The sequence below is a fragment of the Oryctolagus cuniculus genome, chromosome 11 (genome assembly GCF_964237555.1).
Source record: "Oryctolagus cuniculus chromosome 11, mOryCun1.1, whole genome shotgun sequence".
Taxonomy (NCBI): Eukaryota; Metazoa; Chordata; class Mammalia; order Lagomorpha; family Leporidae; genus Oryctolagus; species Oryctolagus cuniculus.
In genome coordinates this window covers 22,695,984-22,710,188 of record NC_091442.1, presented here as the reverse complement: position 1 = coordinate 22,710,188, position 14,205 = coordinate 22,695,984, and the positions used below count along the sequence as shown (strand labels likewise).

At 47.9% G+C, this 14,205-nt stretch overlaps 1 protein-coding gene across 16 annotated transcripts in view; it reads left to right on the top strand.

Moving 5' to 3' along the window:
• CEP250 (centrosomal protein 250) overlaps positions 1 to 14,205 on the top strand; it is a 56,280-nt gene that overhangs the window by 1,433 nt on the left and 40,642 nt on the right. For 5 of the 16 annotated variants that reach the window (XM_008256059.4, XM_008256052.4, XM_051846138.2 and 2 more), the window contains exons 2-7: positions 9,134 to 9,422; positions 9,879 to 9,956; positions 11,163 to 11,245; positions 11,476 to 11,641; positions 12,750 to 12,856; positions 13,086 to 13,337. In XM_008256059.4, the coding sequence (XP_008254281.2) occupies positions 9,237 to 9,422; positions 9,879 to 9,956; positions 11,163 to 11,245; positions 11,476 to 11,641; positions 12,750 to 12,856; positions 13,086 to 13,337 (872 nt within the window). In that variant the 5' untranslated portion in view covers positions 9,134 to 9,236. Of the gene's footprint in view, positions 1 to 688; positions 844 to 9,133; positions 9,423 to 9,878; positions 9,957 to 11,162; positions 11,246 to 11,470; positions 11,642 to 12,749; positions 12,857 to 13,085; positions 13,338 to 14,205 lie in introns of those variants that run through there. The other 11 variants (XM_070051900.1, XM_017341656.3, XM_008256053.4 and 8 more) reach the window with 6 other exon arrangements.

Sequence of the window (14,205 nt, the reverse complement as noted above, 5' to 3'; positions counted from 1 at the left end):
CCAGATCAGAAGTGGAGTAGCTGAAACTGGAACCTGCACCCATATGGGATGGCAGCGCCACAGTTGGAGGTTTAACCTACTATGTCACAGCAGCAGCCCAGAGCTATGATTTCATAGGTCTGTGTTTTAGGAGACAACTAATGTAATGGAGAGAGCCTAGAATTTGGAATCAGATTGGGATTCAGTCTTTTCCATTCACCAGTTGTATCCCTTCTATTTTTTGAACCTTTGTTTTCTTTCTTATGAAATGGAAACAATACTCTTATCTCAAATAGGTTTTTTTATGAAGATTGCAAGTGGTTATTGTGAGAAAGTGCTATCCAACTTGTTCTGAGCTGCTTTTTGTTTTCCTTCTTTAAAATTAATTTATTTGAAAGGCAGAATGTCAGAGAGAGAGAGAGACAGAGGGCAATCTTCCATCCATTGGTACCCACAGCCACTGGGGCTGGGCCAAGCCAAAGCCAGGAGCCAAGAGCTCCATCTGGGTCTCCTACATGGGTGGCAGGGACTCAAGCATTTGGGTCATCGAGGCACATTAGCAGGAAGTTGGATCAGAAGTGTGGAGTATGTGGGACTTGGACCAGGTATTCCTGTTTGGGAAGTAGGTGTCCCAAGCAGTGGCCCAAACTGCTGTGCCTGCTGTGCCCCAACACCTGCCTCTGGTGGCTTTTTTTTTCTTTTTTTATAGATTTATGTATTTATTTGAAAGGCAGAGAGTTTCAGAGAGGCAAAGAGAGCGAGAAGTCTTCCATCCACTGGTTCATTCCCCAAATGGGCGCAACTGCCAGCGCTGGGCCTACCTGAAGCCAGGATCCAGGAGCTTCTTTCAAGTCTCCCAAGAAGGTACAGAAACCCAAGGACTTGGGCCATCCTCTGCTGCTTTCCCAGGCCATAACAGAGCTGGATTGGAAGCGGAGCAGCCGAGACTTGAACTGGCACCCATATGGGATGCTGGCACTGCAGGCAACAGCTTTACCCACCATGCCATGGCATGGCACCAGCCCCCTCTGCTAACTTTCTAGGTGGCTATAGAACTGTGAGCATTTTGCAAGACCATTGGTGATAATAGGGGTCATGTTACCTAATGTCCTTATATATAGTAAGTTAAATGTGTATTGGGTGTCTGTTTATATGCCAGGCACTGTCTTAGAAGCTGGGGATACAGCACTCAATAAAGTAATGTTTTTTCATTTGTCGAACTTATATTCTGTTTTTTGTTTGTTTTTGTTTTTGTTTTTTTTGTTTGTTTGTTTTTGTTTTTTGACAGGCAGAGTGGACAGTGAGAGAGAGAGACAGAAAGGTCTTCCTTTTGCCATTGGTTCACCCTCCAATGGCCGCCACGGCCGGCGCGCCGCAGCCGGCGCGCTGCGCTGATCCGATGGCAGGAGCCAGGAGCCAGGTGCTTTTCCTGGTCTCCCATGGGGTGCAGGGCCCAAGGACCTAGGCCATCCTCCACTGCACTCCCTGGCCACAGCAGAGAGCTGGCCTGGAAGAGGGGCAACCGGGACAGAATCCGGCGCCCCGACCGGGACTAGAACCCGGTGTGCCGGCGCCGCTAGGTGGAGGATTAGCCTAGTGAGCCGCGGCGCCGGCCTGGAACTTATATTCTGGTATGCATTACACATAATAATTTTTTTTTTGACAGGCAGAGTTAGACAGTGAGAGAAAGAGAGTTATAGACAATGAGAGAGAGACAGAGAGAGTTCTTCCTTCTGTTGGTTCACTCCCCAAATGGCCGCTACGGCTAGCACGCTGTGCCAATCCGAAGCCAGGAGCCGGGTGCTTCCTCCCGGTCTCCCATGCGGGTGCAGGGACCCAAGCACTTGGGCCATCCTCCATTGCCCTCCCGGGCCACGGCAGAGAGCTGGACTGGAAGAGGAGCAACCTGGACTAGTACCTGACGCCCCAACTGGGACTAGAACCCAGGGTGCCGGCACCGCAGGCGGAGGATTAGCCAAGTGAGCCACATCGCCGGCCTACAAGTAATAATTTGATAGAGACAGATAAAACGTAATAGGTAATAGAAGTACCAGTGTGTGGAAGGCTGGTAGTGTTTTATATTGGGTGATTTGGAAACAAGAAAGTGGCATTTGAACGGAGGCCTGAGGTGGTATAGGAAAAAACTGGAGGTAATAGGGGAAGAGGCCCCAGTTGCGGGCATGGGGCTTGGTGTGTTTCAAGGACCCACCACATGTGGACCTGCGTTGTGGCATAGTAGGTTAAGCTGCCGCCTGTGATGCCAATGTCCCATATGGGTGCCAGTTCATGTCCCAGCGGCTCCACTTCTGATCCAGCTCCCTGCTAATGGCTTGGTAAAAGCAGTGGAAGATGACCCAAGTGTTTTGGCCCCTGCCATCCATGTAGGAGACTGGGAAGAAGCCCCTGGCTCTTGGCTTCAGCTTGGCCCAGCCCTGGCTGTTGCAGCTATCCTGGGGAGTGAACCAGCAGATAGAAGATCCCCCTTTCTGTCTGTTTCTCCCTCTCTTTCTGGAACTCTGACTTTCAAATAAATAGTACGCCAGCCATGGCAGCCATTGGAGGGTGAACCAACGGCAAAGGAAGACCATTCTCTCTCTCTCTCTCTCTCTCCCTCTCTCCACTCTGCCTGTCCAAAAAAAAAAAAAAAATTTATTTGAAAGAGTTAAAGAAGACAATTAAGAGTTAAAGAAGACAATTAAGTGGCAACTTAATTGTCTCCTATCCCAAATGTTTGCATTGTTTAAAATAACAGTTGTGGGGCAGGTGTTGTGGCACAGCAGGTTGAGCTGCTGCTTGGGATACCTGCATGCCATATTGGAGTGCCTGGGTTTGAGGCCCACCTTTGCTTCCCATCTGGCTTCCTGCCAATGATGGGATCTGGCACCCAGGAAGTCATAGCACTTCGGTCGGACCTAGATTGAGTTCCTGGCTCCTGGCTTCTCTCTGGCCCGGCCCCAGCTGATGTGGGCATTTGGGAGTGAACCAGTGGGTAAGAGAGCTCCCTCTTTCTCTGTGGCTTTGACTTTAAAATAAAAAGTAAATTATCCAAAAAAAAAAAAAAAACCCCACAATCATTTATTACCTTACACATTTGTTGTGAATTAGAAATCAAATCAGATGAGCTGAATATTTCTGATTTAGGATCTCATGAGGCTGCAGTCAGGCTAACAGCTGGGGCTGAGTGATCTGATGGCTTCAGTGAGGGCTAGGGGATCTGCTTCCAAGAGTGCTTACTCACAGGTATGTTGGCAGAAGGCCCCAGTTCCCTACAGGGCCTCTTCACAGTTCCAACGGGGCCTGTGGGTCCTCACTTCCCGAAAGGTAACTTCCCCCAGAGATCAGAGAGAAAGAGAGCAAGCAGCTATATAGTCTATTTTGTTAGCTTGTTTCAGATGTCATTTCTACTTTATTCTGCTTTATTTAACTTCACCCCAGCTTACACCTAAGGTGAGAGATTTAGTCTCCACCCCTTATAAGCACACCTTAAAGCCACCACACTAGGCAAGAGAGGGTGGCTTGGCTTTGGGTGGAGGCAGTGATAGGATCTGGTGGAGTCTGCAGGATTTGTTGGGGTTGGTAGCAGGGTGTGGGAGAATGGGGTAAGTAAAGCTGTAAGGCTTTTGGCCTGAACAACCAGAAGGATGGAATTACAGCATTTACTGAAATGGGGATGACAGAGGAACATGAGTTCACTTTTGAACAAGTTAACTTTGAGATGCCTGGTGGATATCCATGTGGAGAAGTTAAATAGCTGTTTGGACTGAGTCTTGCAGTGTGGCCTTGCAGAGGGAGGTGTGGGCTGGGGATGTAACACTGAGAGTCTTGGGTGTGTGGGTGCTATTACGAAGCTGGATGAGATTCCTGAGAAAATGAATGGAGATGGAGAAGAGGCCTGAAACCCAAGCCCTGGAGCCTTCAAGCTTTAGATGTTGGAGGGATGAGGAAGAGCCAGCAAAAGAGACTGAGTGGGAGAGGCAAGGAGATGGGGAGAACGCCCAGGGAGCCTGCGTGGGAGATTTATATAAGGAGTCACGTACTAATTCTCTTTTTCTGAAATAAGAAACAAAAATTGTCTCTGCATATAAATATCGATAGTTTCTTTGCTTGGGAAATGAATATTTACGTCCTCGAGTGTTACTCCTTTTTTGCTTTAAGTGACAAATTCTAATACAGTCTCCGTATTAGCCCATGTAGCTCTTACACCCCTGCCAAGTGTAAGTGGTGTTGCTTCTCTTATAAACTTTATTTATATATTCTTTTTGGAGTATTTGGGATGAGGGAGGACTAAATGCATAATTTGTATCACTTGTCAGTTTCCACCCTAGGGTCACAGGTTTGGTGTTCACTGAGGCTGGAGCTTGTTCATGTCTGTATGCTGTGCCCAGCTCCTGATTCTGAGCTGGCATTCATGAGTGTTTGTGGGATAAATCGATGTGTAAAGGAACTGAATCTTTTTTCTCTTCCTGCTCTAATGATAGTGTGTCTACTTAGTGGTTTTCAGACTCATTATCTCATTCCAGTACTGCTCTGTCTGTTATCATTGCCAGCTGCTGACCTTTTCCATTTCCGAGGGACGGCAAAACCTGCCTTTCCTGTGGAGCTCTGCTGGTATTCCCTGGCTGACTGGCCAGTGGGCCAGTGAAAGGATTCTGTAGCGTGTCTTGCAGAAGCTCAGAATTAAATCTCACTTTCAGAAAGCTTTCTGATGTCATTTGTTTCCTGTTTATTCTTGTTTATGTGAATTTCAGGTTTGTGAGGACTTTCTTTTGATTTTAATCAAAATACTTAAAATAATTTTCAAACTTTTTAAAAAAATTTATTCATTTGATGGGGCTGGTGCTGTGGCATAGCAGGTAAAGCCACCGCCTGCAGCGCCGGCATCCCATAAGGGCACTGGTTCGAGTTCCAGCTGCTCCACTTCCAATCCAGGTCTCTGCTACGGCCTAGGAAAGCAGTAGAGGATGGCCCAAGTCTTTGGGCCCTGCACCCACATGGGAAGCTCCTGGCTTCGGATCAATGCAGCTCTGGCTGTTGCGGCCAATTGGGGAGTAAACCAGCAGTTAGAAGATCTCTCTCTCTCTCTTTCTCTGCCTCTCCTTCTCTCTCTCTGTAACTCTTTCAAATAAATAAATCTTTAAAAATTAATTTATTCATTTGAAAGGCAGAGTTACAGAAAGAGAGGTGGAGACAGAGAAAGAGAGGTCTTCCATCCACTGGTTCACTTCCCAGATGACCCCAATGGCCGGGACTGGGCCAATCAAAAGCCAGGATCTAGGATCTTCTTCCGGGTCTCCCACGTGGGTGCAGGAGCCCAAGCACTTGGGCCATCCTCCACTGCTTTCCCAGGCCATTATCAGGGAGCTGGAACGAAAGTGGAGAGCCAGGACTTGAACAGGCATCCATGTAAGATGCCAGCATCACAGATGGCAGCTTGACCTGGTACTCCACCATGCCGGCCCCTACTTCAAATAATTTTAAAAAGAAACTTTACTTTTAGGACAATTTTAGACTTACAGAAACATTGCCTAGCACGGAGAGTTCCTATCTACCTGAACCTGGTTTCCCCTATTGGTAACATCTTATATTAGTAGGTATGTTTGCTGCAGTTTCAAATAATCTTTTTAAAAAATTTATTTATTTGAAAATCAGAGTTACACAGAGAGAGGAGAGGCAGATAGAGAGAGAGAGGTCTTCCATCCAGTGGTTCACTCCCCAGTTGACCACAACAGCTGGAGCTGTGCCAATCCAAAGCCAGGAGCCAGGAGCTTCCTCTGGGTCTTCCACGTGTGTGCAGGAGCCCAAGGACTTAGGCCGTCTTCTACTGCTTTCCCAGGCCATAGCAGAGAGTTGAATGGGAAGTGGAGCAGCCAGGACTCGAACTGGCACCCATATGGGATGCCGGCACTTCAGGCCAGGGTGTTAACCCGCTGCGCCGCAGCACCGGCCCCCTCAAATAATCTTTTTTCTTTCTTTCTTTCTTTTTTTTTTTTTTTTTTTTTTTTTTGACAGGCAGAGTGGACAGTGAGAGAGAGAGGCAGAGAGAAAGGTCTTCCTTTTGCCATTGGTTCACCCTCCAATGGCCGCCGCAGCCGGCGCGCTGCAGACGGCGCACCACGCTGATCCGATGGCAGGAGCCAGGTACTTATCCTGGTTTCCCATGGGGTACAGGGCCCAAGTACCTGGGCCATCCTCCACTGCACTCCCTGGCCACAGCAGAGGGCTGGCCTGGAAGAGGGGCAACCGGGACAGAATCCGGCTCCTCGACCGGGACTAGAACCCGGTGTGCCGGCGCCGCTAGGCGGAGGATTAGCCTAGTGAGCCGCGGCGCCGGCCTCAAAAGATTATTTGAGGGGGCCGGCGCCGCGGCTCACTAGGCTAATCCTCCGCCTTGTGGCGCCGGCACACCGGGTTCTAGTCCCGGTCGGGGCGCCGGATTCTGTCCCGGTTGCCCCTCTTCCAAGCCAGCTCTCTGCTGTGGCCAGGGAGTGCAGTGGAGGATGGCCCAGGTGCTTGGGCCCTGCACCCCATGGGAGACCAGGAAAAGCACCTGGCTCCTGGCTCCTGCCATCGGATCAGCGCGGTGCGCCAGCCGCGGCGGCCATTGGAGGGTGAACCAACGGCAAAGGAAGACCTTTCTCTCTGTCTCTCTCTCTCACTGTCCACTCTGCCTGTCAAAAAAAAAAAAAAAAAAAAAACCAACAACTTTTGAGATAAGTGTTACACATTAATAAAATATGAACAAAATGAAGTTATTTAATATCTGTAGGCCTCAGTTTTCCTATCTGTGAAATGAGAGGATTAAATTTCTCAAGTAGCTCTAACATTTTTAATTAGCTGTGAAAGTAGAATAATTGTATAATTCTGTAATTTTTTTTGCTGAATGTTTTTAAAAGATTTATTTATTTGAAAGGCAGAGTGACAGAGAGGAAGGGAAAGATTGATTTGGTTCACTCCCCAAATGGCTGCAACAGCCAGCTGTGGGCCAGGGGAAGTCAGGAAAGCCCGGAGCCAGGAACTCTATCCTGGATCTCTCATGGGTGACAGGGGCCAAAGTACTTGGGCCATCTTTCACTGCCTTCCCAGGCAAATTTGCAGGGAACTGAATCTGAAGTGGAATAGCCAGGACTCAAAATGGCACTCTGACACGGGATGCCTGTGTTGTAAGTGCTGGTCTAACCTGCTGTGCCACAACCGCTGGCCTCTGCTAAAGTGTTGTTAATATCACCTTCCCAAATGATGTTTGCACGTTGCTGACAGCCTTATCTTAAAAGAGATTGAAGGAGAATTCTTGGAACTGTGACAGGGCTGCTTATAGAGATATTAGGTTGAACTACATGAAGCTGCTATTTTTGTAGGTAAAAATTTTTGAGCAAATATTAGCAGTTGTATTTGTTTCAACCTAATATTTTGGGATAGGGATTCAAAGGAGGACGAGGAGGTCTTTGGAGCCTCTGAAACTCCTACTGCATGCCAACACCTAGTTCAACCTTCACAGTTATTAAGAGAGAAAAGATTCCTCATTTCCCTTGCAGCAGCTCAGCTACACTCTCGTTGTTGAGCGGAAGTCCTGGGTTAAGAGCAGTTTTCTGAAAGGTCTGTGCCTGAAAGCAGCAGAGAGAAGTGAGCTCAGAAGAGCAACATCTCACAGAGCTATAGTGAGTTGGTCGCATGGCCTTGGTGGCAGGGAATGGCAGAAAAGGAGGATGTTGTGTGGGGGAAGTCTGTGTTACCTGGTTTGTAGCCAGCACCAGGCAGCCTGGGTATTGGTGCCACCAAGCTTTATCATTGCCACATTATTTTATTTCTTACTGCCTAGTACAGGCCCTACAAGCACAAGTATCTTTAGTCGCCCAAAAGATAGTATAAGTGAGTAAACTGAGCTTTCTTATATACCTCTATTATAAGGAAAAGCAATAGCACAAGTGCAATGATAGATGATAATCTAATGTTAAGGGGAGAAGGCCGGGGGAAGCTATGGGGGACTGGAGAGCACATGGCCTATCTAAAGGGGTGGGTGTTGTCTAGTGGGAATATGGGGCAGGGGTTACTGGATACTCTGATTTTGTAGGTAAGGAATATGGGTTTTTCTGTGCATTCTCCCCCTGGTAAATGTTGGCACTTAATTTGAATTCTTAAAAATCATTATGTGGACCACACAATGGTTGAAAAGAGCCAGCAGACTTCTTTTTTTGTTCATTGTCAACCAGATGCCAGCTGTGTGACCTGGCACAAGTTCCTTGACCTTCCTAAGCCTCAGTTGCCTCTTCTGTGTATAAAGAGTAATTGTAGTAGCCACGGTGAAGTATGAGGGAAAGAGATTGGAAGTTTTCAAGGTTCTTGTCAGGGCTTGGCTGCTCTGCTTTCTGTCCAGCTCCTTGTTAATGTGCTTGGGAAAACAGCAGATGATGGCCTGAGTACTTGGATCCCTGCCACCCTTGTGGGAGATCCAGATGAAGTTCCGATTTCCTGGCTCTGGCCTGGCCCAACTCTGGCCGTTGCAGCCACTTGACAAATGAACTAGCAAATGGAAAAGTTCTGCCTCCCTCTTTCTCTCTCTATCACTCTGCCTTTCAAATAAATAAGTTAATTAATTTAAAAAGATTGTTGTGAAGACAAGATGACATAATGCTTATAAATCACTTAACAAAGCGACGGGGCCATGGAAGCACTCAGCAATTGTTAAATATGATGATGATGACTTACAAAGGGTCATGTGTCTTTCCTTTGTTTCCCCATACTGCCCTCTGATGTCTTTATTATTATTGTACACACCACATTGTATTGTAATTGTTTGTGTCTGCCTTCTGCTAGACTAAGCACCTTCAGTGATTCATGTCTACTCACTGTGCCAGCCACTATGGATACAACAATAAAACAGGAGCTCTTGCACTAGTGTGGAGTTCTGAAAGGCATGCAAGGAAATGCTAGTCCCCTGGGCATATCTCATTGTCAGTAAATTTGTGAAACGGTGATCGTCATGGTTCCCTGTTAGACTAGGGTCCATCTTCATATTTTAAATGTTCTGAGGAATCCTGTAGTAAGTAAACCTATTATTTATTGAACCCAGCTTTGCCAGACTTGATAAATATTTACTGTATGAATCTATCATCTACACCAACAGTCCTCTAACTCTGCTTTGTGCTTTGGTCCCCAGCTCAAGAGGAAGCCATAGAGGCAAAGCAATGGTTAGAGACCCTGCTGGGAGCAAGCAGCCTCTGACTGCTTAAGGACCTGTGGGCCTCCTGTCTGGTGCCTCGATGGAGACAGACAGCCCTGGGTTGAACACCATGAAGCCCCAGTCACTACAGCTGGTGCTGGAGGAGCAAGTGCTGGCCCTGCAGCAGCAGATGGCAGAGAATCAGGCAGCCTCTTGGCGGCAGCTGAAGAGCTCCCAGGAGGCCCAGCAGAGGCAAGCGACCCTTGTGAGGAAGCTGCAGGCCAAGGTGAGGAATGAGGGATGCGAAATGAAAACACCTCTTAGATTGCTAAAATGGGATAAAGGGGTGTCAGAGGCAGAGCCACGTGATGGGATTGCCCACCCCTAGCTTGGGGAGGCGAGGAGGGTGCAACTCTTCCAACTTAACACGGGCAGCTTATCCTTTGAGGCTCACAGCTACTTCACACTGTGTGCATTAAAGACGATATTCACGAGGGTTTAATTAGTTGCCCAGGTTTGCTCTCTTAGTTTAGAGCTAAGACCTGAGCATGGGTTTTCTAGGTCCAAAGCCCGAAATTCTCTTCCATGGAAGAGGCAGTAGAAAGTACTCTTTCAGTGCCCACATAGACTGTGAGGTGTTCTGGCCTTTACTCACTGTCACCACTCATTTCCCCCATTCACAGCAGGGTTGTCCAAGATCCCTGGGGACCTTTGGTTTCTATCAGCTGTGTCCATTGTCCAGGCCCTGCTTTGTTTGCCTCAGGTGTTACAGTACCGGAGCTGGTGCCAAGAGCTGGAGAAGCGGCTGGAAGCCACTGGAGTAAGTAAGATTGAGCCCTCTATGAATATACTTGTTAGGCTTTGTTTGCTGACTGAGGAAGATGAAAGTATTATATAGGGCATTTGGTAGAAATCTCTCTTCTGTCAGCCCCTGAGAACTTTAAAAAAAAAAAGATTTATTTATTTGAAAGTCAGAATTAGAGAGAGGCAGAGAGAGAGGTCTTCCATTTGCTGGTTCACTCCCTAGGTGGCCACAGTGGCTGGAGCTGGGCTGATCCGAGCCAGGAGCCAGGAGCTTCTTCCAGGTCTCATACATTGGGTGCTGGGGCCCAAGGACTTGGGCCATCTTCTACTGCTTTCCCAGGCCATAGCAGAGAGCTGGATCAGAAGTGGAGCAGCCGGCTCTCAAACTGGCACGCATAAGGGATGCCAGCACTGCACACATAGCTTTACCCACTACGCCATAGCACCGGCCCTCCTGAGAACTTTATCACACTAATCCCTTGATTTCATCTGGCTGCCCCTGGCCTGTGGTTTCTCTAAGGACAAGATATAGCTCCCAGTGATTTAACCAAATTGGAAGTAGCAAATTAGAGGGAACAGATGCATTTTTCCTCCAGCAGGTGTCAGTGTTTATCTGCCGTAGAGAGAGAAGTGCCTTTGCAGGCCTAAAAAGCTTGTCTTTGGCAGGGAAGTGGATGTGTGGTGTTGGCTGGGTAGAACTGGTTTTGAAAAACCCATTTGCCTTTGTTCCAGCTCCCTTTCTGCACCTTCTCACATTCCACTCAGAAAAGTTCTCAGAGGAAGGAAAGAACCACAACTTACTGAGCACCTTCCGTGAAGGCCGGGGCCATTAGCATTGCCATATAATCATGTCACTCATCTGCACAGCACCTTTTTGTAGCTGAAGACACTGTAGCTCTAAGAAGTTAAGTGGCTTCCCTTCTCAAAGTCCAAACATGAAAGTAGTAGAAGTCAAGGGTGTTAGTGAAAGACACACCTTGTGCTTCTTAGGTTGAAGGTTTTTTTGGCTACCAATTGCCATGTGTCAAGAGAGATCGTTGGTCTGCTTTTGGAGAGAGTTGCAGTGATTGAGTAAAGCAGCATATTTATATAGAAAGAATATAGGTAGAAAGATAAATATATATAGAGATAGAGAGAACCCGGCAGTAGAAGGGGCATCAGGGAATTGGTCTGCGTGATGTTCTTTCTGGTGGTAAAAAAGGCTTGTCTCTGTCTGGCAAAGGGACCAATCCCTCAGAGGTGGGAGAGTGTGGAGGAGCCAAACCTGGAACAGCTGCTAATCCGGCTGGAGGAGGAGCAACAGAGGTGATGGACCCTAAATTCTCCGACCTGGGTGATTGGCCAGTGAGTGGAAAAGGCTGACGGGATGAAGCCCTCTGTTCTGAGGGCTAACATGGATTAGAACCGTGGACTTCAGCCTGAGCCCCCTCACTCTTGGCAATGGAGAATTCCGTGGTTGTCGTCTTACCCACAAGAGATCCAAGGGTTGGACCAGCCCTTTATTTTGTACTTGCTCTTACTCCTCCCCAGTGCAGGTGTGAGAATCTAGCAGAGGTGAACACCCAGCTTCGACTGCACATGGAAAAAGCTGATGTGGTGAATAAAGCCCTTCGGGAAGATGTGGAAAAGTTGACAGTGGACTGGAGCCGGGCCCGGGATGAGCTAATGAGGAAGGAGAGCCAGTGGCAGATGGAGCAGGAGGTAGGAAGAGCAGGGGGCTTGAGCTGTGAAAGGAGGGCTGTGCACTCTGGGCACTGCCCTGGTCAGTGCTACAGGAGGTTAACTTCCGGGCTTGGGAGGAAACTTAGCAGCTGAGCTGTCTTTGTGGAAATCTTTGATTTTTACCTGTGTTTTCAGTGTCATCCTGCTTGGGCCTTCGTCTTTGTTCTGCCATTACCTGCCTGTTACAGATTTTGCTGACAGGTGGCATGACACTGAAAGTAGCTCTGTGCCTGCAGAAGTGACTAGTTTAGGATTTACCTGGATCTGAAAGCTGGTGGACGCCCTTCTTCTGGAGGTCTGGGTATCTAGATGCTAAGGAGGTAGCCATTGAAACTGAATGGGGAAGAAGGACCAGTTATAGATCCTGGGAATTTTTAGATCCAGCTAAAAGAAACAGAGATTTCCTAAGCCTTTGCCCTGTGCTAGGTGATTTATGTATGTTACTTAGTCCTCCTCCTAAGTCTTTGTTGATAGCTCCTGTTTGTTAAGGAGCTACTTTGTATCTTTTTCTGCTCTAGCCCAGAAGTCCAGGTTCTATCTGTGGCTCTTTGTCCTCTTGAATCTCATTGCCAATTTTACTATTTTTTTAAAATTTTTATTTGTTAAAGACTTATTTGGAAATCAGAGTTATAGACAAAAAGAGGAAGAGACAGAGAGAGAAAGAGATCTTCCATCTGCTGATTCACTCCCTAGATGATTTCAATGGCCAGCGCTGGGCCAGTCTGAAGCCAGGAGCCAGGAGCTTTTTCCAGGCCTCCCACAAAGGTAGCAGGGGGCAAAGACTTGGACCATCTTCCACTGCTTTGCCCAGGTCATTAGCAGGGAGCTGGAATAGAAGTAGAGCTGCCAGGACTCAAACTGGCACCCATGTGAGATGCCAGCGTTGGAGGTGGCAGCTTTACCCTCTGCACCACAATGTTGCCCTCCACCTTGCCAATTTTATTAAACCCTTCAGCAGAACCTGAATCTAGACACCCATTCATAAGCTATCTCTATAGTTGTCTAGTGGTTAGGAATCTAAGACTGTTGTGTTGGAAGAAAATTAGTGCTCTGCCCTTTGTTATGACCTGGGTTTCTGAACACACAGTTCTTCAAGGGCTACCTGAAAGGAGAGCACAGTCGCCTTCTTGGTCTTTGGCGGGAGGTGGTGACCTTCCGACGCCACTTCCTGGAAATGAAGTCAGCTACTGACAGGTCAGTGTGGGGATTAAAGGGAGGAGATTGCCCTACCAATTCTGGACTCATGGCAGTGCGCTGCTGTAGAAGGCGGGGATCAGGTGTGGGGCTGGGTGGGTAGAAGGGTTGGCGTTGATGGGTTCATATGACTTTTCCCGGACCTGGTCTTTGGGCTTATTGGGCCCGATCTCCACACTCCCTTCCCTGGTCCCCACTGGAACTCGCTGTTTCCCTTGCTTGTGCTCAGAGATCTGATGGAGCTAAAGGCGGAGCATGTGAGGCTCTCAGGGTCTCTGTTGACCTGTTGTCTGCGCTTGACTGTGGGAGCACAGTCTCGGGAAGCCAGTGGATCTGGAAGAACGGATGGGAGCGAGCCAGCCCAGCTGCTGCTCCTGCTAGCCAAGACCCAGGAGCTGGAGAAGGAAGCACACGAGAGGAGCCAGGAGTTAATACAGCTGAAGAGCCAAGGGGATCTGGAGAAAGCTGAGCTTCAGGATCGGTGAGGTGGCCTGAGGTCCCAGGAGGGGTACGCTGAGGGGAAGCTGACTCCTTTAGAGAGTTAGGGATGGGCAAGGGGATGTCAAGGACATTTTCACCATGAGAGGGGAAGGAGATGTGTCAGGGAGAGTCTAGTCTGAATCCTGTTGCCACAGCCAGGGCTTGTCACCAGCCTCTAACCTCAGGTTGTCTTGCAGCTGCCTCTTTCCTGTTGATTCGTAGAGATAGCTATGACTCTGGCCTCTACCAACAGTAAACTCAGAACAGCCAAGCTCTTCCCTGCCTTTGTACATGCTGACCTTAGCCTGGCACGCCTTCCTCTTTACTCTCTTAGCCTTATCCGTTAAGGCAGAGGTGGAGAACCTCCGACCCACTGGCCATAAAAGGCCTGTGAAATTATCTGGTCTGGCCTTACCAAGGCAGCTGCAGGCAGAACTCAAAATTCAATAAATTTGTAGCTAATTTTTAAATTGACAATTTTGTATGGCCTGCAAATGATATTATAAATGCCCAAATGGGCCTTGATGGAGAGAAGGGTCCCCATCCCTGCTTTAAGGCATACTTTATGTGTCCATCTCTTTGTGAAGGCTCAGTCTCCTACCAAGTCACTTTACCATTTGTTATAGCATGGATCTCACTGATTATTTTGTTTCTTTTTTTGTTTTGTTTTCTGGTTAGGCTCTTTTAATTTGTTTGATTACAATGAAATAGAATGGTTTAAAATGATGATAAGAAGGATACAGGCATAAGCAGAGAGTACTATTGAATCACAGGGCAATGCCCCTGAGTAGAGTTTGTGTTGCTGGTATGCATAAATTGCAAGACTGTTTTGTTCTAGTTTTGCACTGAGGTGCTCAAAGGTGGAGACC